General features: G+C 46.2%; 2 protein-coding genes across 5 annotated transcripts in view; one reads left to right on the forward strand and one right to left on the reverse strand.

The window, feature by feature from the left end:
* Window positions 1–23217, forward strand: part of SYNE2 (spectrin repeat containing, nuclear envelope 2) — a 396555-nt gene extending 373338 nt beyond the window's left edge. The window contains exons 101-116 of one of the 2 annotated variants that reach the window (XM_011961973.1): window positions 5131–5318; window positions 5798–5948; window positions 6312–6494; window positions 8620–8757; window positions 9468–9662; window positions 10833–11109; window positions 11949–12017; window positions 12915–13054; window positions 15129–15243; window positions 15919–16121; window positions 16933–17133; window positions 18044–18172; window positions 19960–20151; window positions 21209–21295; window positions 21792–21838; window positions 22112–23217. In XM_011961973.1, the coding sequence (XP_011817363.1) occupies window positions 5131–5318; window positions 5798–5948; window positions 6312–6494; window positions 8620–8757; window positions 9468–9662; window positions 10833–11109; window positions 11949–12017; window positions 12915–13054; window positions 15129–15243; window positions 15919–16121; window positions 16933–17133; window positions 18044–18172; window positions 19960–20151; window positions 21209–21295; window positions 21792–21838; window positions 22112–22319 (2523 nt within the window). In that variant the 3' untranslated portion in view covers window positions 22320–23217. Of the gene's footprint in view, window positions 1–5130; window positions 5319–5797; window positions 5949–6311; window positions 6495–8619; window positions 8758–9467; window positions 9663–10832; window positions 11110–11948; window positions 12018–12914; window positions 13055–15128; window positions 15244–15918; window positions 16122–16932; window positions 17134–18043; window positions 18173–19959; window positions 20152–21208; window positions 21296–21788; window positions 21839–22111 lie in introns of both variants that reach the window. The other variant, XM_011961974.1, reaches the window with a different exon arrangement.
* Window positions 23218–23789: 572 nt separating this feature from the next.
* The window catches only part of ESR2 (estrogen receptor 2 (ER beta)), a 73606-nt gene continuing 70259 nt past the window's right edge, over window positions 23790–27136 (reverse strand). The window contains exon 9 of one of the 3 annotated variants that reach the window (XM_011961969.1): window positions 23790–24366. In XM_011961969.1, the coding sequence (XP_011817359.1) occupies window positions 24273–24366 (94 nt within the window). In that variant the 3' untranslated portion in view covers window positions 23790–24272. Of the gene's footprint in view, window positions 24799–27136 lie in introns of all 3 variants that reach the window. The other 2 variants (XM_011961970.1, XM_011961971.1) reach the window with 2 other exon arrangements.

Consider the following 27136-nt stretch of genomic DNA (forward strand, 5'->3'; position numbering starts at 1 on the left):
TTTTTTTTTTTTTTTTTAATAACTAAGTTTATCTTAATCTTTCTTTAGCTTTTGTTCACCTCTGTTTTTCTCAGACCTGTGGGCAGATTCTGTTTCGACTGTAGAAGCAGTATGATTCTCAGAGTCGAATCTGTTTTCTTCACGTAAAGCCTCCACCACACACCACGTACCACAGGTGCTTAGAGACAGGATTGAGGGTGAACCTTTTTCACCAGATTCAATATTTGGTGCTACTGTTGACATTTTTTAAGAGATGGCATCTCACTGTATTGCCCAGGCTGGTCTTTAACTTCTGGGCTCAAGTGATCCTCCCACGCCAGCCTTCTGAGTAGATGGCACTGCAGGCAGGAGCCGCCATGCCTGGCCCTCCCTGCTCTTGACTTTTCTAAGTGCTATTACAATTACTGTTTAAATGATGCCTGTTCTCTGGCTTTCAAGCTAGTATGATTTAGTAATGCTACAAATTAAAAATATTGGTTTTTCCACTTAGCTTTGGAACTTTAAGCATGTCTTTTTCATTGAGGTCATCTAGACTCTGTCTTTGCTTTGTGCAGAAAAGAATATTGATATAAGTATTATGGAATTTCAGTGGACATTACAGAGATTTTAATGCCTCTCTCATTGGAGTCACAGCTACTGAATACATCAGTTTTACTTAAAAGTGTGATCCACTAGGATGAATGTCTTTGAACAGTCTGTGAAAAGGCAAGGCCTTGCAAATGACAGTTTACCCTGAGTGGTGAGTTTTTTCAGGTAGATTATATGGAAGCTGTCAATACCTTTCCTCTTAAAGACTGGCTGGCTAGATTTTGCTGGGGCTGTTGATAGTGTGTTAATTTTTTTCAAATCCAAAGTGTGACAGAACATTAAATTAATTAAATTGCAGAGAATTTGTTCCCAAAAGCATACAATTTGGAGCCACTGCTATTCTCTTAGCCTTATTTCTTCCCATCCTGCTATGGCACATAATTTCGATCTGGTTGATTTGAAAATTCTCTCTTTACAGAATTCAGCATCACCTTAGTGACATTTCTATCCCTTGGTTACTTTAAAAAAAAAATTAATGGAATTGTTGTTCAGGACTATCGTTATTGTGTAGAAGTTAGATACTGTGTTAGTTTTCTACTACTGTTGTAACCAATTACAGATTTAGCAGCTTAAAAACAGAAATTTATTACATTTCTGGAGGTTAGAGATCTGAAATGGACCTCACTGGGCTAGGATCAGAGGTTAGAGATCTGAAATGGACCTCCCTGGGCTAGGATCAGGATGTCATCAGGGCTGCCCTCCTTTCTGGAAGCTCCGGGGAGAATCCATTTTTTTTGCTTTTTCTGGCTTTTAGAGGCCACCCACATTGCTTGGCTCATATGTGCCTCTTCTGCCTTCAACGCCATCAACATTGCATCTCTCTGTGTCTTTCCTCCTAGTCACATCTCCCTCTAGCTGCCTCCTCTTCTGCTGTTAAGGACCCTTCATATTACAGTGGGCCCACCCTGCTAATCCCGGATAAGCTCCCTATTTCAGGGTCAGCTGATTAGCAACTGCAATTCCCCGTGTAATCTGGTAGATTGACAGACTCCAGGATTAGGATCTGGATGTGTCTTTGTGTGTGTTGGAGGGGGTCGTTGTCAGTATTCTGCCTACCACAGATGATCTCAGGATACTTTTAGTATTTTTGTTAAAAAGAATAAGTTACAGTGTGTTTATATTATACTAAACTCAGACCTTAAGTACCCCATCCAAAACACTGGCAACAAATGTGTCACACAAGAGAATTATGTATGGGCCACTTTTTAAAACCTTACCTAGTGACCATTTTTGGTCTGGGTTAGAAAACCACCTTCCTGTGTTTACTTTTCAAACTAAATATAATAAATTAATTGCTTCCAAAAATAAGACCTAAAAACATGGCATCACCTAGCATTGCCTTATGCAAAAGCCCTCGGCCCCCCAAAGTAGCTAAGAGCCATGATGTGCCTGGATCCTCACTGTAATGTACCTGGTCGGGGAGGGCCAGACCCTCTAAGAGTCCTTTCTGTTTTGCCTTTCTTACATAGAACACCTTTAGGTATAAGGTAATGGGGGTTATTCCTATGGAGTATATCATCTTTAAAATGCACAGGAAGTAGTGGCAATTTTGTGACATTTAAATCACGAACTACTTTCGTTGAAACTTTTTAAGATCCCTGTTCTAGTTTTTTCATTAGTTGGTTTCTTGTTTCTCTGTGGGGTGTGCCAGATGGTGGCTTGGAGGAGTTGTTAGTTACCCTTCCATTGGCTAATGAATAGCCCCTGCCGTGGGCCAGCTGAGCTTCACCTCACGCCCCCTGAACCATCCCAACACCCCCCTGTCCCACTTGCTACCCAAGCCCTCCCACAGAGACGTTGAGGAGCTGGCACTGGGGTTTCACCCTATATGATTTTCTGTCTTTTCAGCCCGTTTTTTTTCTCCTCAGCCCGCCTTACCTTCTGTTTTTGGCTCCTTTTTATTCTCATTCTTCTGGCTGCGTTCTCTTCTCTAGTTTCGAGTCTATCTCCTCTTGCTCTGTACCCCCCCAACCCCCAAGTTCCTCCCCAACCTCAGTGTTCTGTGTCACCTGCCCAGGGCAGAAAAACAAAGTGAACAGGAGCCTGTTAGAACTGTCAGCAAAAGTCTTTCTCAGTGTTTTATGTTGTTTCTTAAATCTACTTTTTCTCTAGATTTGGACAGTTTCTAAGACCTAATTGTGCAGACTTACATCTCTGTGGATACTAGTGGTAGGACTATTTCAGTTTGCAAAATGTTCTTGTCTAGCACTAAAATGGTCTGCATTTTAAAAGGTAGTCTGTCACTTTATTTTTTATTGTACAAGGTAACTAGTAGGCCATTGTGTGGTGTTTTACATGGTTTTAAAAAAAAAAATTTCGAAAATGTTTTTTGAAAAGTTTTGAGAAAGTTTTGAAAATGTTTGAGCTTTTTTTTAAACCAAGATGTTGATGGTCTTTTATAAATTATTGTAGAGCTCATTTCTTATGGCCATTTACACTAAATATTAAATCAGTTTTCTTTAGCTGTTTGATTCAATGTAAGCTGAATAAATAATGTAGGATAATTGCAGAGTTTATTAAAATACAGAGCATTCATATTGTCCATAAACTAGAACCTCTCTCTGCTTTTCAACTAGACCTTACCCACCCGGAGCCAGATGAGGTCATGGGCATTTTTCAGTTATAAGTGATGAGTATTATTTATTTAACACCAGTATTAGGGTTCCTAATTTATTATTTTAATATTTAAATGGGATATGTATCTTCTGATTTTAGAAGGGCCCCACGACAGTGCCATGAACCGGTAAGAGTTCTTAAAACTGGAATTTTATTTAGACATAATAACTTTAAAGTTAGTCCTGAAATTGACTCCAGGGAGATTCCCACCATTCGAGCATAACAGGCCTTCTACCCACACTGCAGAGCTCTAAAGAAATACCCTGCACATTCTTCACAGTGCACACAGGGTGGCCAAGTAGACAACACATCTCTTCTGAATATAACCTGGTGATGGTCGTTTGTACTCAGGATCAGTGTTAGGAATTGCCTGATTTAAAATTCGGTTGGCGGGTTGGCATTTTATTCCCTCATATCAACCTAAACACACAACGATCGGAACTGCACATTTATATGAAGAAAAGTAAGAATAGGGGCTGGGCACGGTGGCTCACCCCTGTGATCCCAGCACTTTGGGAGTCTGAGGAGGGTGGATCGCTTGAGCTCAGAAGTTGGAGGCCAGCCTGGACACCATGGCAAAACCCCATCTCTACCAAAAATACAAAAAATTGCTGAGTATGGTGGCCACCTACTTGGGAGGCTGATGTGGGAGGATCGCTTGAGCCTGGGAGGCAGAGGTTGCTGTGAGCCAAGATCGCACCACTATGACAGAGTGAGACCCTTGTCTCAAAAAAAAAAAAAGTAAGAAAATAGTGGTCCCATCTAGTAATATAGTAATAATCTCAGATTATTTAAATATCAAAGTGACCTGGAATGAAGCTTATATTGCCTTTCTGTAGATGGTGACAGCTACCATTTATAATATAGTCCTCTTATTAACTGAAATTTGTTGAGTCCTGGGAACTGGATTTAGTCTAGTTAATGGTGGCTTAAAGTAGTGTAGATTTCAGAAATTGGTATATTATGAAATAATTAAAATGGAATTTAACTTAGTCTTTGCTGTCTCACAATGTAATTTGGATACTAAAACTAATGATGTGGTCTCGGTCACTCGTCACAGAATTTGGACATCAGGGATGCCTAACTCTTCCAGAATGGCAAAACAAAGAGGTTCCTCATCTCTCTCCCTCCCTGCAGCCCACCCATGGGGTGCAGCAGTATTACTGTCTGATGATGACTACAAATGCCATGTGTATTCGTAAAGAGGTTTTCCTATGGCCTTACATTTTCTCTTCACAAATGTTCCTTTTCCCACATTGGGGATTGCATCACTTTCACCATCAAAGGACAAGACTCCAGAAACCCTGCCTCTCCCCAAGCCACCGCAGCTTTGGCTGGGCTTTATCAGCTGGGGAGGCCAGGTCTGTCTGCCAGAATTCCCCCCGTGGGCTCATGAAGCCCTTGAATGAGCTCACGGGGAGCCTGTGGGCACGCACACTGCTGCATGCACAATTTGGTGTGTGTTTGAAGAGTTCAGTAGCCCATAAAAGGTGGAGAGTTCCTACTGAAGACTCAGTTTCTAAAGACTTCCCTGAAACCAAGTCTAAACTGGAGCCCTTTGGGGTTGGGTGGTATGGAGTAGATCCCATGCATACCCAAAGTCTGTGGGGCAATGGGCTCTCAGCGGTAATGGCGCCACCTGTCAGTGCGTAGAGGACGACGTCCACCACTGTGCCACCCCTCGCGTGGTTCAGCACGCAAGTCCTAGATGTTTCCAGTGTTTCAACTTTGTGTCAGGTGCTGACAGCCAAGGGTAACACAAAGATGAGAGGGATTCCATATGTACTGCCAAGCCCATAGTGGAAATCCACCCAGGGAAGTATCCCCTGGGCTGGGAGAAGGGAGGGAGGAACGGAGGTCTTTTGATGCTGACCCTCCTGCTGTCACCAATGTCTCAAGAGGTTTCTTACTCTGTTGTAATCACAGGATCTACAGCGAGATATTGAACAACACAGCGCAGGGGTGGAGTCTGTGTTTAACATCTGTGACGTTCTACTGCACGACTCCGATGCCTGTGCAAATGAGACTGAGTGCGACTCAATCCAGCAGACCACCAGGAGCCTGGACAGACGCTGGAGGAACATTTGTGCCATGTCCATGGAGCGGCGCATGAAGTAAGAACTAAGCTCCCCCAAATGTCTTCAGCATGGTCAGCCGCACTCAGTACACCCTTCTGACCTCATTCACCGTAACTGTTCTGTTCATTTCACTTCGAAATGTGCCAGGTATTGGCAGAGAAGGCCCAATGCTTATCAAAGGATTTATTAAAGAAAAATGTAATGGGAGTAATTCTCTCCAGCTCTCCTGTGCGGGGTATGGCTGTGAGCTGGCCACTGTGCTTCTGTTGACGTAGCCAGGTCGTAGTGGAGGCAGCCCTGTCTCCTAGTTTTTTAACCTCTGTGAAGCAGGAGCTCTGAGGTGCTTGGCACTCCCAGGCGGGAGGAGCACAGACCAGAAGTGGCGTCCCTGTTATTTCCCAGAAGGGGTAACAGGGTCTCCCCCACTAAACTGTGCGGGTGTCAGGAGATAAAAGAAGGGCAAAAGCATGGGCTTGCAAGGGATGGCTTGTGTTAAGATGCTTTCCTCCCATCAGAATCGAGGAGACATGGCGCCTGTGGCAGAAGTTTTTAGACGACTATTCCCGCTTTGAGGATTGGCTCAAGTCAGCTGAGAGGACGGCGGCCTGCCCAAATTCCTCAGAGGTGTTGTACACGAGTGCCAAAGAGGAACTGAAGAGGTTTGAGGTAAACGCCTTCTCCATCCCAGTCTCCTGATCATAACCAAGCCTGCAGCGAGCCTGGGAGCTGCTGAAATGACTTCCTCTAAGTGGCCAGCTTCTCCTCACCTCTGGCGAGGGCTGCCCAGTCCACAGCCTGCCCCCAGCTGCTGAGAGAGCTTTGCAAGACATTGCAGATGTATGCCAGCTGCTATGCAATGAACTTGAAAGCCTGTTGTGTAGCTGGCATCAGGACAGGTGAATTAGGCCCTCTGCTGCCATTGCAGTTTGGGGGTGAACCCCTGGCAGCAGGTCGCTTGGGGTGTGGAAGGGAAGGAGGGTGTCATGGCACTCTGCACACTTTGGCTCTGACCCCTCCCGTGTGATGCAGGCCTTTCAGCGGCAGATTCACGAGCGGCTCACTCAGCTGGAGCTCATCAACAAGCAGTACCGGCGGCTGGCCCGGGAGAACCGCACAGACACAGCCAGCCGGCTGAAGCAGATGGTCCACGAGGGCAACCAGCGCTGGGACAACCTCCAGAGGCGGGTCACGGCCATCCTGCGGAGACTCAGGGTGAGCTCCCGCGCGCCTGGCTCGGGTGTAGATTTTCAGGGAGACGTAACGTACAATGTGCAATGGCAGGCTTGTCACACACAAAGCAGCAGATCGAAGGTTTCACTTCAGGCCTGAGCTGTTTTAACATTCCTCCAACACGAAGCCCAAAGCTGCCAACATTCATTTTTTAAAAAGGGGATTTGCATGTGGAGCTTCTTAGGCGGGGCCTGTTGATGAGATTTGTGTTACCAACACACAGCTCTTTTTGCAACTTCTATAACCCGTGATGGTGTGCATGTTAACACAGAGTCCAGGGCACAGCTACACTGGGTCTGGAAAAGGCAACACATGGGTCCCTGGAAGGAACCCTGCTTTGCCCATCTGTCCGTGTTTTTGGGACCCACCAGCTCTCGCACTGAGGAGGATGGACAAGGCACATGAAGGCAAGAGCCCCTGTCTGTACTGGAGGGTTGGGGACTGTGATTATTCTCTGAATTTCAGACCCCACAAAGGTTTGGTTTTTGAAGGTAAATATTCACCTTAGATTAATGTCATTCAGAAGACATGCTGTGTAGACCTGTGTGAGTCCAGGTATAAACTGAAAGGACGGTCACAGGCAGGGACTACAGGACACAGTTTTAATTTCTGCATGTGTTCTCAGGGCAGAGCATTGCTGAACCCATTCTAGAAAGATACAAATCTGGGCTTCTTTCTTTTCCTTTCTTTTTTCTTTCTTTTCTCTCTCTCTCCTCTCTCTTCTCAGGAAGACATTGGCTTTTCTAGTAACCTAGACAACTCCTGTGCATTTCTTTCTGTCTCTCTCTCCCTTCCTGTCTCCCCCTCTTTCTTTCTCTCTCTCTTCTCTTTCTTCTTTCTTTTCTTTTTTTTTTTTTTTTTTTTTTTGAGATGGAGTCTCGCTCTGTTGCCCAGGCTGGAGTGCAGTGGCACAGTCTCGGCTCACTGCAAGCCCCGCCTCCTGGGTTCACGCCATTCTCCTGCCTCAGCCTCCCGAGTAGCTGGGACTACAGGCATCCGCCACCACGCCCGGCTAATTTTTGTATTTTTAGTAGAGACAGGGTTTCACCGTGTTGGCCAGGATGGTCTGGATCTCCTGACCTCGTGATCCGCCCGCCTCGGCCTCCCAAAGTGCTGGGATTACAGGCGTGAGCCACCGCGCCTGGCCCTCTTTCTTCTTTCTTGACAAGGTCTCACTCTGTTTCCCAGGCTGGAGTGCAGTGCTGAGATCATAGCTCACTGCAGCCTCAAACTCCTAGGCTCAAGGGATCCTCCTGCCTCAGTCTCCTGAGTAACTAGGATTACCGGCATGCATCACCATGCCTGGCTGATTTTAATTTTTGTGGAAATGGGGGTCTCACTGTGTTGCCCAGGCTGGTTTCAAACTCCTGGGCTCAAGTAATCTTCCACCTTGGCCTCTCAAAGTGCTAGGATTGCAGGTGTGAGCCACCATGCATTAATTATCTCCTGCCGATCTGGCTGTGGCTAATCTGCCTTCGTCTGGCACTGAAGCTCTACCGATCTGAACATGAGCTGCCTATCTGTGAAGTGATAACCTGAGAGGTATCCTTAATTGGAGATGGTAAATCTGCTCTGGGTCTTCTTTCTCTGGGAGAACACGTTCAGAATTCTATCAGTGAGGGCAGAAAGGGGCACCAGGCTGGCCTCAATCCTGAGATCAGGGCTTTTCCATCTTGAAGCTACTAAATCCTTGTCAAGCAAAAGCTGCCAAAGGCTAATGCGTGAAACAGGCAGAAGGCCTGGCCTGGCCCCTCAGAGGGCTCTTCAAAGGACAGAGGAAAATCACTGATTTGGACTAGATAATTTTAGAATTTCAAACGCTTAAGGACCCTGGAGACCGTAATCAACATTCCCACTCTCTCCCCGACTTGCCAGTGTAGACACTGGGGCTCAGAGAAGTTCAGGGGGCTTGTTTGGTATCATAGAACCAGGACCAGACCCCAGTCTTCTGAACACAGTGCTTCTGGGGCTTTCTGGGTATCCGAGAGGCAGATTTCTCCCTGAGTATTCTGGGTACCCTTTTCTTGTGGCCGAAGGTGACCTTGCTGTCTGTCTGAACTCTAGTTCTGTGGTCAGTACAAACCTGATTTCCTCCTTGCTTCTGCAGCATTTCACCAACCAGAGGGAAGAATTCGAGGGCACCAGGGAGAGCATTCTGGTGTGGCTCACAGAGATGGACCTGCAGCTGACCAACGTGGAGCACTTCTCAGAGAGCGACGCTGATGACAAGATGCGCCAGCTGAATGTGAGGGCCGCTTCCCTACTTCTTCTCAAACGAACACACCTTTGTGGGGGAGAGCTGGCCAAGTGCAAATTCCACCCGATACTCTTGAAAGCCAATTTCAGAATTCTTAAAGCAGCCAGGCTACATCCCACCTGTGTACTACCAGATTATCACGTGCAAGGACATTGTTCTTTACGGTCCAGGAGTATTGGTGTCACCAGTGGGGCTAAGAACAGAGGTCCACTCTCCCATTATTTCTGGTATCTGCATGACGGGCTAATCTCACTGTAATTCTCTCCTTGGCTAGATTTTGGAAGAGTTTGAGAAATGGAAATTTGCCTTCCCTAGCATAATGGCACCAGTGAATATAATTGTGTCAGCAAACGCAAATGCCCATTCGTGGCTTATTATGGGAAATGTTCTGTTCCCACCAAGTTTTACCATGGCAAGGTCTTTCTCTCACGCCCAATAATGGTAAATGTCCACCTGTGTCAAACTTTTAGAATTATTTTAATTGGAAAAGCCAGTGCCCATAAGGAGGGGGAATATGGACAATCATTTTAAATTCCTACAGTGTCATTGTCACTTGGTTAAAAACTAAAGCTAGAGTACTAGGTGAAGGAACAAAATATTGACATTTGGATGCTTTTCTATGGCCCCGTTAGAAGAAACAGGCACTGGAAGCTCAGGGGAACTTTCTTTGAAATCCTTTCTTTCTTTTCTCTCAACAGGGCTTCCAACAGGAAATTACATTAAATACCAACAAGATTGATCAGCTCATTGTGTTTGGGGAGCAGCTGATTCAAAAGAGCGAGCCCCTGGATGCCGTGCTGATTGAGGATGAGCTGGAGGAGCTCCACCGCTACTGCCAGGAGGTGTTCGGAAGGGTCTCCCGGTTCCACCGGCGGCTCACCTCCTGCACTCCGGTACGGGCACTGCCGCCTAGAAACGGCACCTGGGCTGCTCCTCAGAGTTGGCGTGGGGAGACCTATCTTATAGTGGTTAATTATGGTTTATTTTTTGGTTGAAAGGAAAAGGCTATATTGAAACATTTTAATCTCCACTTTTATTAATATAGAGCCACAGTAACTCACAAATTCCCATTCCCCAGTGGAAAACATGGCACTTCTGAGGCGCATGCTCTGCGAGGCGGTTCTCAGTATTCCTCAGGGCCGGGCTTGTCTGGCCGACGTCACTACCCCTAGAATTCCTGAAGACCTCTTCTGGCTTTTATGACATTAGTAACTTGGGAATGTGTTTGCCCTTCCCTGTTTCTTAGTGACCGGAAGCTTTTAGTATTTGTGCCTTTCTGATGCTTTGTTCTCACCTTGGAAGAGGAAACACAACAGTTTCAAAAGCAACTCTGATGTCTCCTCAGACGAAAGGCCCTTTGGGGAAGTTCGGGCGGAGTTCAGGCCACTGTTAAAAGTTTACTGCCTTTGTGTGTCTGAAGCTTGAATGACAACCATTGACCAATACAACTGGCCACCCTTTCTTTTTTTGTGTCTCCAACTGACCTCATTCATATGTAGTTATTTCATCAGACATAGCCTCAAAAATTACCCTACAATTTCTCATTATTAAGTGCAGCCACTTAGAGTTGTTTTTCTTAGACTGAAAGAGACATTATGACACAAGCAGAATAGCATATAGACACTGAGCAATTAAGTTGGCGGATAAGAAAACCTGGTGCATACGGTTCTTGAAGTTTGAGTCTTACCCAGAACATTCAAATGTCCTTTTCAAAAATGCTCTGATTCTTGGAGGAACCTGCCAGTAACCATCAATGAAACTTTGGCCACCATTTCCTTATCTCCTAGATAAAGTTGTTTAACTTAGATTATCAAACTTCAACTTTTTTTTTTTCCTAAGAAAAAAGAGGTGGAGGTTTGGGAAAATACGGATTCTAGGCCCCACTCCAGATTGTCTAAACTGGAATAACCAGAAACAGGACCTGGGAACCTGATCTTTTTAAAACTGCCTTACAAATACTACTGGCAGTTATTTTTGGAAACTGCTGGACAGGCAGACTTCTCATGCTCTTCTAATTGTAGAAGCCTATGAGTTAATTCTAACAACTGGATACTTTGGTGTAGGGTTTGGAAGATGAAAAGGAGGCCTCTGAGAATGAAACAGACATGGAAGACCCCAGAGAGATCCAGACTGATTCTTGGCGTAAAAGGGGAGAGAGCGAGGAACCGTCATCTCCTCAGTCCCTGTGTCATCTGGTGGCCCCGGGGCACGAGCGGTCTGGCTGCGAGACCCCTGTCAGCGTGGACTCCATCCCCTTGGAGTGGGACCACACAGGCGACGTGGGGGGCTCCTCCTCTCATGAAGAGGACGAGGAGGGTCCATACTACAGCGCACTGTCAGGTAACAGCTGGGTTCCCAGCGCCCTGGAAAGTGACCTGTTTGGCTGTGTTTTTAGCCCTTAACAACACGGCCAGCTCTCGATGACCAAGAGTCCAGCTTGTAGCCAACCCTGACTTCTGTGGTTTCCTGTATTCTATCCTGCCCATCTCTAACTACCTGAGAATTGACCACTCTCATCACAGGTGGAATGAAAGGGGAAAAAAATGAAATTCACAGTCAGACACCAAGGTTACTCAGTGATGGCTCTGGCTGTCTGGGAGACTCATCAGTGATTGCTTTTATTTTTTATTTTATTTTATTTTATTTTTGGAGACAGGGTCTCACACTGTCACCCAGGCTAAGGTACAGTGGTGCGACCACGGCTCATTGCAGTCTCAACCTCCAGGGCTCAAGCAATCCTCCCACCTCAGCCTCCTGAGTAGCTGGGACTATAGGTACACGCCACCACACCCAGCTAGTTTTTAAATGTTTTGTAAAGACAAGGTCTTGCTATGTTGCCAGAGCTGGTCTTGAACACCTGGGCTCAATAAGTCCTCCCACCTGAGCCTCCCAAAGTGCTGAGATTGCAGGCATGAGCCACCGTGCCCACCCTCCCTTTCGGTTGAGTGTCTCAGTGTCAGCAGGCTGAGCTTCTCCCTTTATACCCAGTGTTCTGCTTTGGACAGTCAGGAGTTGGCTAGAAAAAAGAAACTTTCTGGTTTTCAAAATCCTTTTAATGAAAAAAATAAAGGATAGTTTTCTCCTCTCAGCTGACAATGTTTCTACTGTGTGTTGACTTAATACTTGGGCATTAATCTTCAGGCACCTCCAGTGAGGCAAATGACATTGTTCTTTTTCAGATGTAGAAATCCCCGAAAATCCTGAGGCATATCTTAAAATGACCACAAAAACTTTGAAAGCGTCTTCTGGTAGGCCCCCGCCCATGCATGTCTCAACATGGCAGCATCCTGTGGGCACACTGCATCCTCAACCTCGCTCCCGTGTCGTGTCTGCCTCTGCCTTCTGTGGACACCATGCGCCTTGGTCCTTGTGTCATGGTGTATTTACACTGCCATACTCACCCATAACTGCGTGCTCCTTACAAAACCCCATCATCCAAGCCAGAGCCGTCTCGATGCCAGCCCTCTCCTCCCTTCAGGCCTGTGGAGAGGGGATTTTTCGTGGTGCCTTTTTTGATTATTTTTTTCTCCATCTAACTGAAGTCCTTTGGCATGGGCCAAGCTTTCTTCATGGTGGCTTGGTTTGGAACTGTTTCCTTGCTTTACTGGGATCCCCTGGTGGAAAGGGGTGGGTTGGGGGTTGGGGGGTAAAGGTGCTGATGATTTGCCACAGGAGGAATAAAACCTTCCTTTCCTTGATTTGCAGCTCTAATCTTCATCCTTAGCCCCATCCCCATCTGCCATGGTGGGTCGTGGAGAGCCCTGAGGAGACTTTTGGTTCCCAAGTCCATCCTGACATTCACTCTTCCCCTCACTCCTGAGAGGCCTTCTGCCCTCTTGGTTCCCAGACCCGACCTTGCTGCTCAATGTCCCTACCACGCGAGACCCTGGCTCCAAAACGCCACTCATCCCACAGCAAATCATGTTGGTCGTGCTCCATTGTGTACCCATCTAGTGAAGGCACAATGTTGCTGAGTTGCATGACTCTCATCTCATTCTCTTCTGGGACATACTGACATTTTGCAAACATGCATGCTTTGCAAGGAAAGCTGCAGAACTCATTTTCATACTGTAACCTGATGCCATGTCACCTGTGACCTGTTCGGTTGGAGAGAATGGACTATCGCTTACTGTCTTTCGTTTCAGGTAAATCCATTTCGGATGGCCACTCGTGGCATGTTCCCGACAGCCCTTCCTGTCCCAAGCATCACTACAAGCAAATGGAAGGTGACAGGAATGTTCCACCTGTTCCCCCCGCGTCCAGCACCCCGTATAAACCACCCTATGTAAGTCTTAGCTCCACTGGGAGTACAGCTACGTGTGTGAGTCATAGTTACATTTGCAAGAGACCTTTTGGTGTAAACTGCGTGTGTTCACTCCCCAGGCATATTTCGAGTTGGTTTTCTTATGGTGACCGTATCTCTGTCGAGCTGTCCATTAGACAGCTGGTGTCACACTGTCACCAGTGTCCATACAGATGGTGTCCGTATCTCTGTCGAGCTTCGTTAGAACCCTGGCAAAACCGATTAGATTTAGAGAGAGCTTTCTGGCCAAAAACCATCTTCGTGTATGTTGGTGTGTTGTAACAGTCATTATTACTGTCGAGTCAGGTGTCTGTGCAAATAGTGAGCAAGCAAGGTGCTGGCTTTCCTGACCTCTCCTGAGCTCTCAAGGCTTTGTCTTTTTGTTGTCTGTTTTGTTTGTTTGTTTGTTTTTGTTTTTGTTGAGACAGAGTCTCATTCTGTCACCCAGACTGGAGTGCACTGGCACTATCTTGGCTCACTGTAACCTCCGCCTTCTGGGTTCAAGAGATTTTCCTGCCTCAGCCTCCCAAGTAGCTGGGATTACAGGTGTGCACCACCATGCCTGGCTAATTTTTGTATTTTTAGTAGAGATGGAATTTCACCATGTTGGCCAGGCTGGTCTCGAACTCGTGACCTCAAGTGATCCACCTGCCTCAGCCTCCCAAAGCGCTGGGATGACAGGCATGGGCCAGTGCATCCGGCCTTCAAGCCTTTGTTATGTTAACCTTTTGACCATACATCCTATTCCAAAAAATCATAACTTCATATTCAGATTTGATGGTGTGCTGCAGTGGACACGGATTTGATTCCTAGCCCTGCCAATCCATTGCCATTGTACCTGAGGCACTTTGCCTTGCCTCTGAAAGCCTTTCTCACTGGAGGCTAAAGCTATTTCACCTAATTGTTAAGATTATTGTGTGTAAAGGTAAAAAAAGGTCCTCAGAAGTAATGGTCATGATTACTACTCCTGAATTGGTTTGTTGTTTATAGCAGTGGCTGTTTCTTCTTAGTTACTTTTGCCTCAGCTGACTTGAGTTCTTGGCATGCTCTGGCTAGACAGCTCCTGGGAGGGCAGCCTAGGGCAGCAGCGAGAGAAATTAAGGAGAGAATATTGTTACATCATTGGAGAAGACTCTGCCTTTGCATGGTCAAATCCAAGTCAGTTGATAATGGGCTGTTTGTGTCCAATTCAGAAACACTTCCTCTTGCTTAACAAGCAGGTGTCATTTCTAAAAACAATAATAAGACGAGGGAACGACCACAGTCCCTGACCTCTGCTTTACATCCGTGGCTCATGTGGCTTGGCTATCCCTTCCTGTGATTACGCCTGTGTTCCTCACCTGGCCGGTTTCGAAAGCTCAACCCTTTTGTTGTGTCTGAAGCCAGATGTATCACCACAAATCTGAAGGTTTTTTTATTATTTTCATTCTGCACAAATAGGCCATACAGAAACAATCCAAAGAAAGCAGGACTTTTCTAAAAAGGGATACATTTATTTTTGGAGAGGCTCTAGATAACAGCCCAATCGGCTGTGTGATAACAGAAAAGTCAGTATGTGCAATGGAAGATAAACACTTGGTAACGAATACCCCTGGGAGGCAGATTCAAACTGTGTGCATTTCTGATTCTCAGTGATAATGATGCCAACCCCCTCTACAGAGTGACAGGGATAACTAAAATTCTGTAAAACACTGTGAAAATGTAAAAGTGCTAACACAGTAACAGTCTGGTAAGCTCAACACATTGTTCTCATTTGTTTCGCATGGTTCATTTGAGGGGTGATTGGAAGCATGCCAATTAAAACAGCCCATTTTCTTCCCATCACTGACATCTCATCTGCTTCCCTCTCCCTGGGCCTTAGCTGAGGCTTTATTTCTGCCATTAGCTTTGCCAGCGTATAAATGCTACCTAGGCACTAAAGCACCACTGTATTCCTAGCAAGATACCATCAAAGGAAAGGGGCCCGTCTCATTTCTTCACTGTTAATATGAATCTAGTTGTTCTTCAGATATCCTTAATATCTATAGATGGTAACTTAAAAACTGGCTCATTCTAGGGAAAGCTGCTATTACCACCAGGCACGGATGGTGGCAAAGAAGGCCCGCGAGTCTTGAACGGCAGTCCACAGCAGGAAGACGGGAAACTGGCCGGTATCACAGGGCAGCAGTCAGGTACTGCCTATACCTGGCAGTTGTCCAGAGAGCCAGAGTATGGCATTTAAGTCCTTGCTTAACAGAACATTCATTAGATATTAACCAACTATATGATTTGCCAAAACTGGGGGACTTACCCTACAACAGCCAATGTTATTTTTAAATCAGCGATTGGCATTCATGAACAAATTCCTAGGCTGTTCAGTGTAATTTGAAGACTATTCTTTAAATACTGGTAAAATAAGCCTCCGGAGGAAGTGCAAGTTTTCACTTTCTACACTTGCATGTAAAGATCAGACGTGAGGAGGATGATCAGTGGTGTCTCAAGTGTCTCTTCATTCGACCAGCCCAGTAATTATAAAAGTAATTACTCAACTAAATCTAAAGCTGACAGCGTCGACCTGGTCATTTGTGGACCAAAGGAGAAAACTGAAAAGATTCAGCATGAACTGAACTGTGGAGCTTGAAACTGTAGCACATAGACCTCCACTTCATCCCAGCCTCTGGGAGTGCAGGCCTCAGATCATGTGCTATTCCACATTCCAGGAGAAGAGAGAACTCCCAAAACCTGACCCTTCTGTCAGGGGAATCCCCTACATTTTTTTTTTTAAATCACCCTGACCCCTAATTAGCTGGAGACAGAGAAATCCGTTGCATTGTTGCTTTTTTTAATTGGCGATTTTTTAATTCCAGGTGCCTTTGACAGATGGGCGCTGATTCAAGCACAAGAGCTTCACAATAAGCTCAAAATAAAACAAAATTTGCAACAGCTGAACTCTGATATCAGCGCCATCACCACTTGGCTGAAAAAAACTGAAGCAGAGCTGGAAATGTTAAAGATGGCAAAGCCTCCCTCTGATATCCAGGAAATAGAACTGAGTGTGAAGAGACTGCAGGTGAGTTAGAGGTGTGGCGGGGAAGAGGGATTCAGAGTGTGCATGTGAATGCATTGCTGTGCTGGACAAACAGATCACGTGTATTAGTGGCATAGGCGCAGCTTGCAGATGGTGTATATAGAGGTCACTCTCTTCCATTTCAGTTCCATAGTTGACAAGGAAGGACTAGTGGTGGAACCTTCCTTGAAAGGGCTTGGGAAAGGACCAGCTCATCTACTGATGAATCCCATGGCCTGATCTCATTACCCTTTTATGCAGTTAGGATATGTCACCTACATAAGTCCTGACCCCACTGGAACTAGCCCAGGGAGCTACAAAGGGACAGTTTGAGCCCTGCGCTTTAAGGGTGCCCTGAGCATTAGCCTGAGCTCCTGAGACCCAGGGCAGGGATTTTGGGGGATCCAGATACCCTCATATTTGTACTTTTATTTTGCTATGTGTGTTGATATATTAGGAATTAATATTTCTGGGATATCTAGGAGCAAATGCAGGATAACCACATATACTTGATCTGGAAGACCTTGAGTCTGGTCCAGAAGCATTAGCCAGTTGCAGAGCAGGGCCTGTAGAGGTCAGCAGGGTCTCCTCCCTCCAGCAGGCCTCTGCTTTGGGGCCCTGTTGGCCAAGTTCACGGACCTTAAGGCAGCTCCCTCCCCTGATACTTCCCAGCCAGTCACAGGCGAGGTCACTCTCATTTCTGTGGCTGCAGCTTGGAAGAGTGTGTGGAAAATTTGTACCCTACTGAGGTTCAAAATGAGCCCCTCCTCCCTACTTTCAGAGCTCCTAACCTCATCTTTTCTCTCTGTGATAGGAGATATTGAAAGCCTTTGACACCTACAAGGCATTAGTGGTCTCTGTCAACGTGAGCAGCAAGGAATTTCTGCAAACCGAGAGCCCCGAATCCACAGAGCTCCAAAGTAGACTCCACCAGCTGAGCCTGCTCTGGGAAGCGGCACAGGGCGCAGTGGACAGCTGGAGAGGGGGCTTACGACAGTCACTCATGCAGTGCCAGGTACGCTGACTCAGCACCCAGACTCCCAGAGGCGCCCAGGCCCACGTGGTAGGAGCAGCAGATATTTTTATCATGGGCAGGCTGCTTCGGTGCAGCCAAATGTGGCTTGTGTCAGGAAACATGTACTTTACCATTTGTTTCCACAGAGGCTCACCAGCCGTCTCAGAGACCCACTCCCTGTCCCAGGTCTCTTCTCTGTTGCCCAGGCCCAGAGCCACTCCGGGAGTCAGGGTTCCTGCAAGTGACCTGTGGGTTAGAGGTGCTACCCCACAACTCCTCTTGTCCTTTTGCCAGGGTGATTAAGAGACCTGGCCTTGAAGCAGAGGAGCAGTTACTGCTTAATAGCTATGTGACTTTGCGCAAAGCATTGAACCTCCTAGACCTCAGTGTTCTTATCTGAAAATGGGAATCATTCCGTGTCTACCTCATAAGGTTCTTTTTTAGGAGTAAATGAGGCAGTGTGTGTAATCCTAGCCCAGCACCTGACACAGTAAATGCACAGCGGGTGTGAGCTCTGCACCACTGCCTAGCTCTGGCCGTGTCTCAGGGAACGTGAGCACACCCCAGCCTGTCCTGTTGGATTGTTTCCCTCCACCACTGGACCCCAGCAGATTGGCTGAGGAATGCGTGTGGACTTCATCTGTAAAATCAGCCGGGCATCCTGAAGCCCCACCTTCATAGTGGCGTTTTCATTTGCTACCTCCTGGCACTGTGCCGAGCGCCTTCCTTCTTTTCCTCTGCCTCATTCTGGGGCCCTGGCATTTAGTTTAAAGCTGGCCCTTGTATTCACTGGGAAAGGCCAGAAAAGCAAATGACTGTGATAGATTGGAAGCAGCAAGCCATGTTCCTAGCATGCCCTCTTCCAGGACTCTAAGACATGGCAGCGCTCTGATGTGTGCTGTTTTTTAAGGACTTCCACCAGTTGAGTCAAAATCTGCTGCTGTGGTTAGCGAGTGCCGAGAACCGGAGGCAGAAGGCTCATGTCACCGATCCGAAGGCCGACCCCCAGGCTCTCCTGGAGTGTCAGCGGGAACTAATGGTAAGTTTCCTCCCAGGAGCTCTGTACTGCCACCAGCCTCTTGTCATCCCCAGAGAGGCCACACACTCAGGTAGCCTCGCCTAGTATTTCAGGAACTGTGCCAGTGGTGTTTGCCTGTAATGCACGAGTTCAGCCCTAGTATTCCTCCAGTTGATGTTTACCGAGCAGCCCTTTATCATTCTGAAGCCAAATGACTTGCAGGAATGGAGAGCCACAGTCCACACAACTGAGGACATAGGTGCTCTCGATATCCTGAGAAACTTAAGGCCATTTGAGTGGAAGTCTTTTTCTCTTGTGAATCCTGCTCATTGGGGAGAAATATGGTGCTCATTTGCTCCATACTTGTGATGAGCTGGGTGGGTTTTCTGTATCCACTATGGAAAAATCTTTCTTCTTGGAGGAGAGTCATGTCCTCGTGCATTTGTCACTAACACACCAAGATGAGATTTCTCTATTCTCACTGGTGCTCAAGGTGACATTTTCATCCATAAATCTGTATGTGGTTTAAATATTATACAGTGCTAGCCATTGTTTAAAAATATAGTTTTCCTAAAATGTTTGCAAAGCCCCAGTCTCTAGAGCAGTGGCGTCCAGTAGAACTTTCTGAAGTGATAGAGATGACCTGCATCTGCACTGTCTAGTAACCTCATGTGGCTTTAAAGCACCTGAAATGTGGCTATTGTGACTGAAACTGAATTTTTTTTTTTTTTTTTTTTTTTTTTGGTCTTGCTCTGTCGCCCAGGCTGGAGTGCAGTAGCCGGATCTCAGCTCACTGCAAGCTCCCCTTCCCGGGTTCACGCCATTCTCCTGCCTCAGCCTCCCGAGTAGCTGGGGCTACAGGCGCCCGCCACCTCACCTGGCTAGTTTTTTGTATTTTTTAGTAGAGACGGGGTTTCACCGGGTTAGCCAGGATGGTCTCGATCTCCTGACCTCATGATCTGCCCATCTCGGCCTCTCAAAGTGCTGGGATTACAGGCTTGAGCCACCGCGCCCGGCCTGAAACTGAATTTTTTATTTTAGTTAATTTAAATAGCCACATGTAGGCCAGGCACGGTGGCTCCCAGCACTTTGGGAGCCTGAGACGGGCAGATCACTTGAGGTCAGGAGTTCAAGACCAGCCTGGTCAGCATGGTGAAACCCTATCTCTACTAAAAATACAAAATAAAAATACAAAAAAAAAATAGCTGGGCATGGTGGCAGGCACCCGTAATCCCAGCTACTTGTGAGGCTGGGGTATGAGAATCGCTTGAACCCGGGAGGCAGAGGTTGCAGCGAGCCCAGATCGTGCCACTGCACTCCAGCCTTGGTGACAGAGTGAGACTTCATCTCAAAAAAATAAATAAATGAATAACCACATGTCTAGTGGCCATATTGCAAGCAAGATAACCACCTTTAACAATTAAAGCCCGTTTGCCTGGTATGAACCTCTATGGTTATGTTGCTGTTTCTCGCTTGACTGACTTTAGAGTTTCCCTTTACTTCCTTCCGTGGTGGATGAACATGGTCTTGCCACACCACTTGCCTCACTTCTTTCCTCTAATTTCTCCAGCATCACAATTGCCTTCAGAGTGAAAAGAAATTAAAAATAGGGGCAGGGTATAATCCACTTGCTAACTAAATAGTGCTGGGCTGGAGGACACAGGCAGATACGAGCAACAGAAGGTTCTGGAGTTGAGTACTACCCATCATTGAGTCTGGAACTTTTCTGGTACTGAGAAAAACCTCCTGTGTCCACACTCGCTTCCCTTTGGACAAGTCACTGTTTCACACACTTTTTCTGTTTTCAGCAACTGGAAAAGGAGCTGGTAGAACGTCAGCCTCAAGTGGACTTGCTACAGGAGACTTCAAACAGCCTTCTCATTAAGGGACATGGAGAAGACTACATTGAAGCTGAAGAAAAGGTGCATGTTATTGAGAAGAAACTCAAACAGTTACGAGAGCAAGTGTCCCAAGATTTAATGTCCTTGCAGGGAACCCAGGTGAGTGTCCTTGTACCTTTTAAATGTAAAGATTACCATATTACATGCAGACAGGACAGCAGTGTTGCAGCCATGCTCTAAGACAGAGGCCATGAGCAAGGGCCAGGTGGTCCAAGCGGGGCCTCATGTCGTGCCCTTTTCTAGCTGTGCAGACTTAAAGAGCTATATGAGCTCTTTGAATCTGTTTTGTCATTTTTAAAAGGGGGTGGGGGGTGACAATTTTTTAAACTTTTTTTTTTTTTAAAGGGAATTGACTAATTTTTGTATTTTTTGTAGAGAAGGGTTCTTGCCATGCCGCCCAGGCTGGTCTTGAACTCCTGACCTCAAGCAATCCAAAGTTCTGGCATTACAGGCATGAGCCACTGCACCTGGCCTACTTTTAAGTGGGATCCAACTCAAAACAAAGGGAATGCCCAGACTGTGGCCTCACCAGACTTAAGGCAGGTCTATTTTCTCCTAAGCAGCCTAGACTAGACTCTCTTGATGGCCACATGATCTCATCACTGACCTGTGATGAGCTCACCATCACCTCGAACTGCTGCTGCTAAACTCAGTCTCCCCAGCTCTGTGCTATGGGTTGGTTTTTAATATGGGTTGGCTTTTCCTTGTTTACATTCCTTTTTGTCTGTTGTTGTTGGGAGTGAGAGCAATAGAAGAGCCCCTTCAGGAAAGATTTCAGACTGGGCACAGTGGCTCATGCCTATAATCCCAGCACTTTGAGAGGCCAAGGCAGGTGGATCACTTAAGTCCAGGAGTTTGAGACCAGCCTGGGCAACATGGTGAAACCCCATCGCTGCAAAAAAAATACAAAACCAGGTGCGGTGGTGCATGCCTATAATTCCAGCTACTCAGGAGGCTGAGGTGGAAGGATTGAGTTTGGGAAGTCGAGGCTGCAGTGACCTGTGATTGTGCCAGTGCACTCCAGCCTGGGTGACACAGTGAGACTGTCCAAAACAAAACAAAAAAGTTTGATTTAAGCTGGGGGAGGGTGAGCTGTATCACGAAGAATCTGCGTGAAACACATTTCTGTACTCGACCTTTGGGGTCTTAATTTCAGAACCCAGCCCCACCCCTGCCCAGCTTCGACGAGGTAGACTCGGGGGACCAGCTTCCCACGGCATCCGTGCCAGCTCCCCGAGCAAAGGTAAGCAGCCCCTTTCCTTCTGTGAGAACCTCACTGGCTATTTTTAAGTCACTGAGATGAGGGACACTTCGGATTCCAAGAGCCCATTGGCCATTTCAGGACAGCACAGGTCTCTGCTGACCCATAGAGAGGCTTACTCCAATTTTTTTTTTTAATTAAAGTATTCTTTTTAAGAACTTAACGTCTGCCTTCTAGTCACTCTTCTTTGGGATCACCGTAGGTTGTGAATGAGAGCTCTTAGTGTTGCTAAAGGGGTTTCCTGATTTTGCCATTAAAAACAGATCAACAAACTTGACCCTGAAACTCTTGAGTAGATGAACCGAATTATTTCCTACCTCAGGTGACATTTAATCTCAATTGTATTACTCTAGTCTCCAAAGTTTGGCTGTAACACAACATAAAGATGGTATATAATTTAAGGGAGGATTTTTTTGTTTTATCATTGATAGGACTAAACCGTCTTCAACTTACTAACTGGAGTTTCTTTACACAGCAGTTCAGAGCAGCGAGAACTACAGAAGGCGAGGAGGAGACAGAGAGCAGGTAACAGGGCTTTACCGTGACAGCAGTCCTTTCCCCTGCTCCACACTCCCACTGCCTCAGTCTTGCCAATGCCACCATCAAGGTCCTTGCAAAAATCTGGTTTTGTTTTGTCTGGAAAGGGCTGGTCTTCTCCTCTGAAACGGAACCCCAACCGTTGGCCCCATTTAAATCTCAGGTCTTGGATTTCTTACTTACATAAGCAGGGGGTCAGGTACTAGAGTGGGTCGTGCCTGTGGAGCCTCCCAATCGGCTCTCAATCTCCTCTGTTGGCAGGGTCCCTGGCAGCACACGGCCACAGCGCTCCTTCCTCTCGAGGGTGATCCGGGCAGCCCTGCCTCTGCAGCTGCTGCTCCTGCTGCTGCTGCTCCTGGCCTGCCTTCTGCCCTCCTCCGAAGAAGACTACAGCTGCACTCAGGCAAACAACTTTGCCCGGTCTTTTTACCCCATGCTGAGGTACACCAACGGGCCACCCCCCACATAGAGGACGTAGCTGGCCACAGGCCACACCACCTGCCTGATAGCTAAGGGTGCCCAGCACGTGGCCCCAGACCAATCTGAGTGACTTAGTGTTGGCAAGGTCCGGGGACCTATGCAGACACCTTCTTCTGGGTTTGCCCAGCACGCTCTCTGGAGCCCAGGGCAGCTTTCAAATCGTGTTCCTCCCCAGGGGCAGGGAACCTGTGCGGCAGTTGCCCCGGGTATTTTGGCAAAACTAGATGATTGGTTTAGGGATCTCTGGAAATGTGAGTTTCCTGAAGAGCCAAGCACTTTGTGAATTCTGGTTTATTTGTAAAACAGCATTATTATAATGTAGGTACGGTCAATGAGCAGTGGTGTCCATCACATATATTATAGAAGCAAGTGAGCACATTCCACCCTAGAAATGGTTCAGAAACTCGTAGGCACCCTTAGCTGATGGAAACAATCACATTTAATATGTTTAGAATCAGTTTTACTCCAATCAGCTGGCAATTTTGAGCTACCAGTTATACACCAAAATGTTCTGTTCAGTACCTAGCTCTGCTCTTTTATATTGCTTTAAATTTTTAATTATATTGCATGGATGTGGTTATTTGTGCATATTTTTTAACAACGCCCAATCTGTATGAATGATGTAAACTTCGATTTTTTTAAAAAATCAGATTTTAGCTGGAGCTTTTGACTAATGTACAGTAAATGCCAAACTACCGACTTGATAGAGATGTTTTTGTAAGTTAAATTTTCTAAGACTTTTTCACATCCAAAGTGATGCTTTGGGTTTTAACCGTTTGGCCACGGCGGGGGTTCGGGCTGGGGGGTGGGGGTTGGTACGGAAACTTGAAGCGGTTTGTGATATGTACAACTCAGATGTTTCTCATTAAAAAACAAAATTAGCCAGACTTCTGTTGAACTGCTTTGTTATAGAATTCAGTACAATGGTATGCTTAATCTTCCAAAGAACAAAAATTATTTTTAAAATATCGGGGAGGGCCTTTTATTCTAAACTAGTAAGTCTTATTTAACTTTTACAGAATTAAGTTAGCTCTGGACCCTTGTGTATGTGTAAATTCTCAGTGTGTGACCTTCAGATGCTGTAGGGAATGGCGAAGGCAGCATGGCATGAGAGGTGGACATGAAGGGAGGGATCTTATACCCAGTTTCCTTTTTTTTTTTTTTTTTTCTGACAGAGTCTCACTCTGTCACCCAGGCTGGAGTGCAATGGCCCAATCTCGGCTCACTGCAACCTTCACCTCCCAGGCTCAAGCCATTCTCATGCCTCAGCCTCCTGAGTAGCTGGGATTACAAGCACGCCCCACCATGCCTGGCTAATTTCTGTATTTTTAATAGAGACGGGGTTTTGCCATGTCGGCCAGGCTGGTTTCAAACTCCTGACCTCAGCCTCCCAAAATGTGAGCCACTGTGCCTGGATTCTCAGCCCACTCCATGACAAATTAACAGGCAAAGCCCCTTGTTGCCCATTTAAGTCCAGTAACATTTTACTTTCTACCTAAACAAAGAGGATAGGCATCAGCATTTCCCCTTTCTTGATTGGAAGATACTGAACACAGTTCCTAGTTCCTAACCTGCATCTGTTGGCAGACACAGCTGACCACACAATCCCAGTCCCCTGCAAAGCACAAACCTCAGGGGAAAGCAGTGAAGCTCATCAGTAGCTGAAGCCTCAGCTTTCCACATTGGTGCCCCTCATGGGTGAGACATCCGCAAGGCCTGGGCAGTTAGGGAGACCATCTGAAGAGAATCCGTCTTCACTTCACCTTCAGTGTTTAAAGTTACCAAATTGTTGGATTGATATAGAAAGGAAGGTGGTTTTTAACCACATAACTTCAAAGTAGTTTAACTCTTTAAAATTTTTTTTTTCATGGATTACAATGATCCCAGAGGGAAACTGAAGTGAAAATGTTACCCAAGATTTTTCTTTAGGCCACTGAGTTGATTAGAAGGTCACAGATCCATCCATTACTTCAGGCAAAAGAGCATCTCCGTCTTCCATTCCAAATGAGGTGAGTGTTTGAGAGGCCTTTTCTGTCCTTAAGTAGAGATGTGGGACAAGTCAAAGTTGCAGTGAAAGGAAGTGGTCTGCATTTCAAAGCCTAATACTGTGCATATCAATTTTCGTCTCTTCCTCAGGATGAAGGCCTTTAAGCTGGTTTGCCCCCCATCTCCAGGGAGGCCACTGTAGCTTCTTTCACTCAGAGCTCATGTATTCCCAAAACTCTTTTATGAAGTAGTCTGGGTTTTATATTGTCTGCAAATTTTTCATTGCCCACATGCAAGGGACATTTTCACATGCCTCTTGGCACTAAGATAACTTCAAATGAATGAATTGCTTTTCACCCCGTCTCTAAAGGATATACTTCTAATCAAACTCAGATAGAATGATTACAGAAAATCTATCCAAATAATTGATGCACTAGATACCAGGACTTGTGTGGGCCCCATTTTACTTGTGTACACGGGACCTATGGTCATAAATCAATCACAGGTGTGAGATGAGCTGACTAAACATGAGATTGTTCTTTTTAAGAAGCCATACATTAAAGCAGAGCTTCTTCACTCTTCTGAAATCGTACCCAAGCATTTGTGTTCAGATGCCCTTTCCCAGGAAAACTAGCCCTGGTTTTCATCAAATTCTCAAAGGACTCTCTAACCCCAAAATACTAGAATTCAGAATAGAATGTAGACACTACTTAGCCTAATTACTGTAAGTTCTCACACTCAACCCCCAACAAATACATTTTTAAAGCCAAAATAATGAAACACTTTATTTATATCATGTTAAACTCTCTGCGACAGTGCCACAGACATTAAAGGGACACAGTAACGAAAACACTCCCTGGAGGAAGGGAAAGCAGGTCCGAAAATCTGCTTTCGCACAGCAGCAAACATTCATTTCTACAAGGCCCAAATGTAAAGCCTGCAAATGAAATCAACAAATTAGTGTAATGGTACAAAGCATTCGTCTGAGAAAATGGCAAATGATAGCCAACCAACCGGCTCTGAGGTACACAGTGATAAAGGCATAGGACCCACAGTTAAGGCATTGAGACACCCAACAGAGGAAACAACGGCAAAAACATCCATTGTACAGTCAACGGGAGCTGTTCGCGGCTGGCATCGCCACTCCTTACGTGCTTCCCATAGAGGAGACCCACCACCAGTTACCAGTGGCTGGTCCTACAAGTGAATAGGATCCCTGGAATTTAAAAAAAAAAAAAAATCCTTGACCCAAAGCAACAGAAATGGCACTACAGTCACACATCACAGACAATGTGCATCTTAAGAGCCGCCACTGGAGCCAAAATCCCAGCAAGTTTGAGAGCTATAAAAGAAGAGTGGCACGTGTTTTCACACTATAGTACTATAGTATCTCACACTCCACAGGGAAGCATCAGTGCCTAAAAGGTGTGAGCTTTACACGAGTACACTTCCAAGGAACATGTTCCATGTGTTTGGGGAAAGCAGTCACAGATCACAGTACCCACTAGCTCACGAACCTGGGATGGGACGATGGGAATAATAGAATGCATCTTATTTTTCCATCTGTCGTTGCTGCTGTTCTGTAAAGGTTCATGCAGACCCACCTGAGCTGAGGAGATGGGATCTAAAGGTACAGCAGAAGACAACCCTAACTTTACCACCCCTCCATTCTGCTGCGACTCAGCTCACAAAGCAGATTCTCACAGAAGCAAGTCCTGGGGCAGGAGCAGTACTGGCCCACTGGGCAAGCAGAAGACTTGCATGCCAGTCCAAGCTTTGCCATGGGTAGTTTTATGACCTCGAATAGGTGAATTTGCCCCCATGGGCTTTAATTTACACAGATATGAAAGGTGGAGTTAAACTTTTATGTGAGAGGTTTACAAACTTCCTGTGTCTGTAGGGGTGTTCTGGACGTTGTGGTGGGAGGTGAGGAGTATTACAAGGGGGCCCCATTTAAATCACAGCAGCCATGCATGTCAGGCTGCACCTGACAGATTCTGCAGCTTTAAAATATTTGTCTTTAAATTTTTAAACTGGTTGAAGTGCATGGTCACTGTCAGCACTGGACTTGGACTGCCTGCGTTCAGCTCTATCACCTCCCCATGTGACCTTGAGCGAGTTTGCTTAGACCGTGTCTAGTTCCACAACCAGAAAATCAGGACAATAGCAGTTATTATAATAAGGATTAAATATGAATATCTGAGGCACTGAGAACTGTGTCTGGCACAAATATTATCTTTAGGTACTAAATAATGTGTTTTCATCTTTTTAAAAGATTTTCAGCAACTGAAAAAAAATGTGGCAGGGCTGGGCACAGTGGCTTACGCCTATAAGCTCAGCACTTTAGGAGGCCTTGGCAGGCAGATCACTGGAGCCCAGGAGTTCAGGACCAGCCCGGGGAGCATAATAAAACCCCATCTCTACAAATACTAAAAGAATTAGCCAGGCATGGTGGTGTGCACCTGTAGTCCCAGTGACTCGGCGAGGGCGGCAATGGGGTGGGATGGGGCGCTGAGGTGGGAGGATCGCTTGAGCCCAGGAGGTCAAGGCTGCAGTGAGCCATGATGGCGCCACTGCACTGCACTCTAGCCTGGGCAACAGGAGTCAGACCCTGTCTCAAAAAAAAAAAAAAAAAAAAAAAGTCAAACCTTATTAAATGAAGATACTTTGTTTCAAAATAGGCCTATAAACAGAAGGTTCACTTTGAATTTGTAAAGTCCCTTAGTAGATGTCATAAGAACCAAACCCTGTTTTCACATGCTAGAAAATTCTAGGCCTGGCGCGGTGGCTCAAGCCTGTAATCCCAGCACTTTGGGAGGC

Source organism: Colobus angolensis, unplaced genomic scaffold, assembly GCF_000951035.1.
Source record: "Colobus angolensis palliatus isolate OR3802 unplaced genomic scaffold, Cang.pa_1.0 Scaffold57, whole genome shotgun sequence".
Lineage (NCBI taxonomy): Eukaryota > Metazoa > Chordata > Mammalia > Primates > Cercopithecidae > Colobus > Colobus angolensis.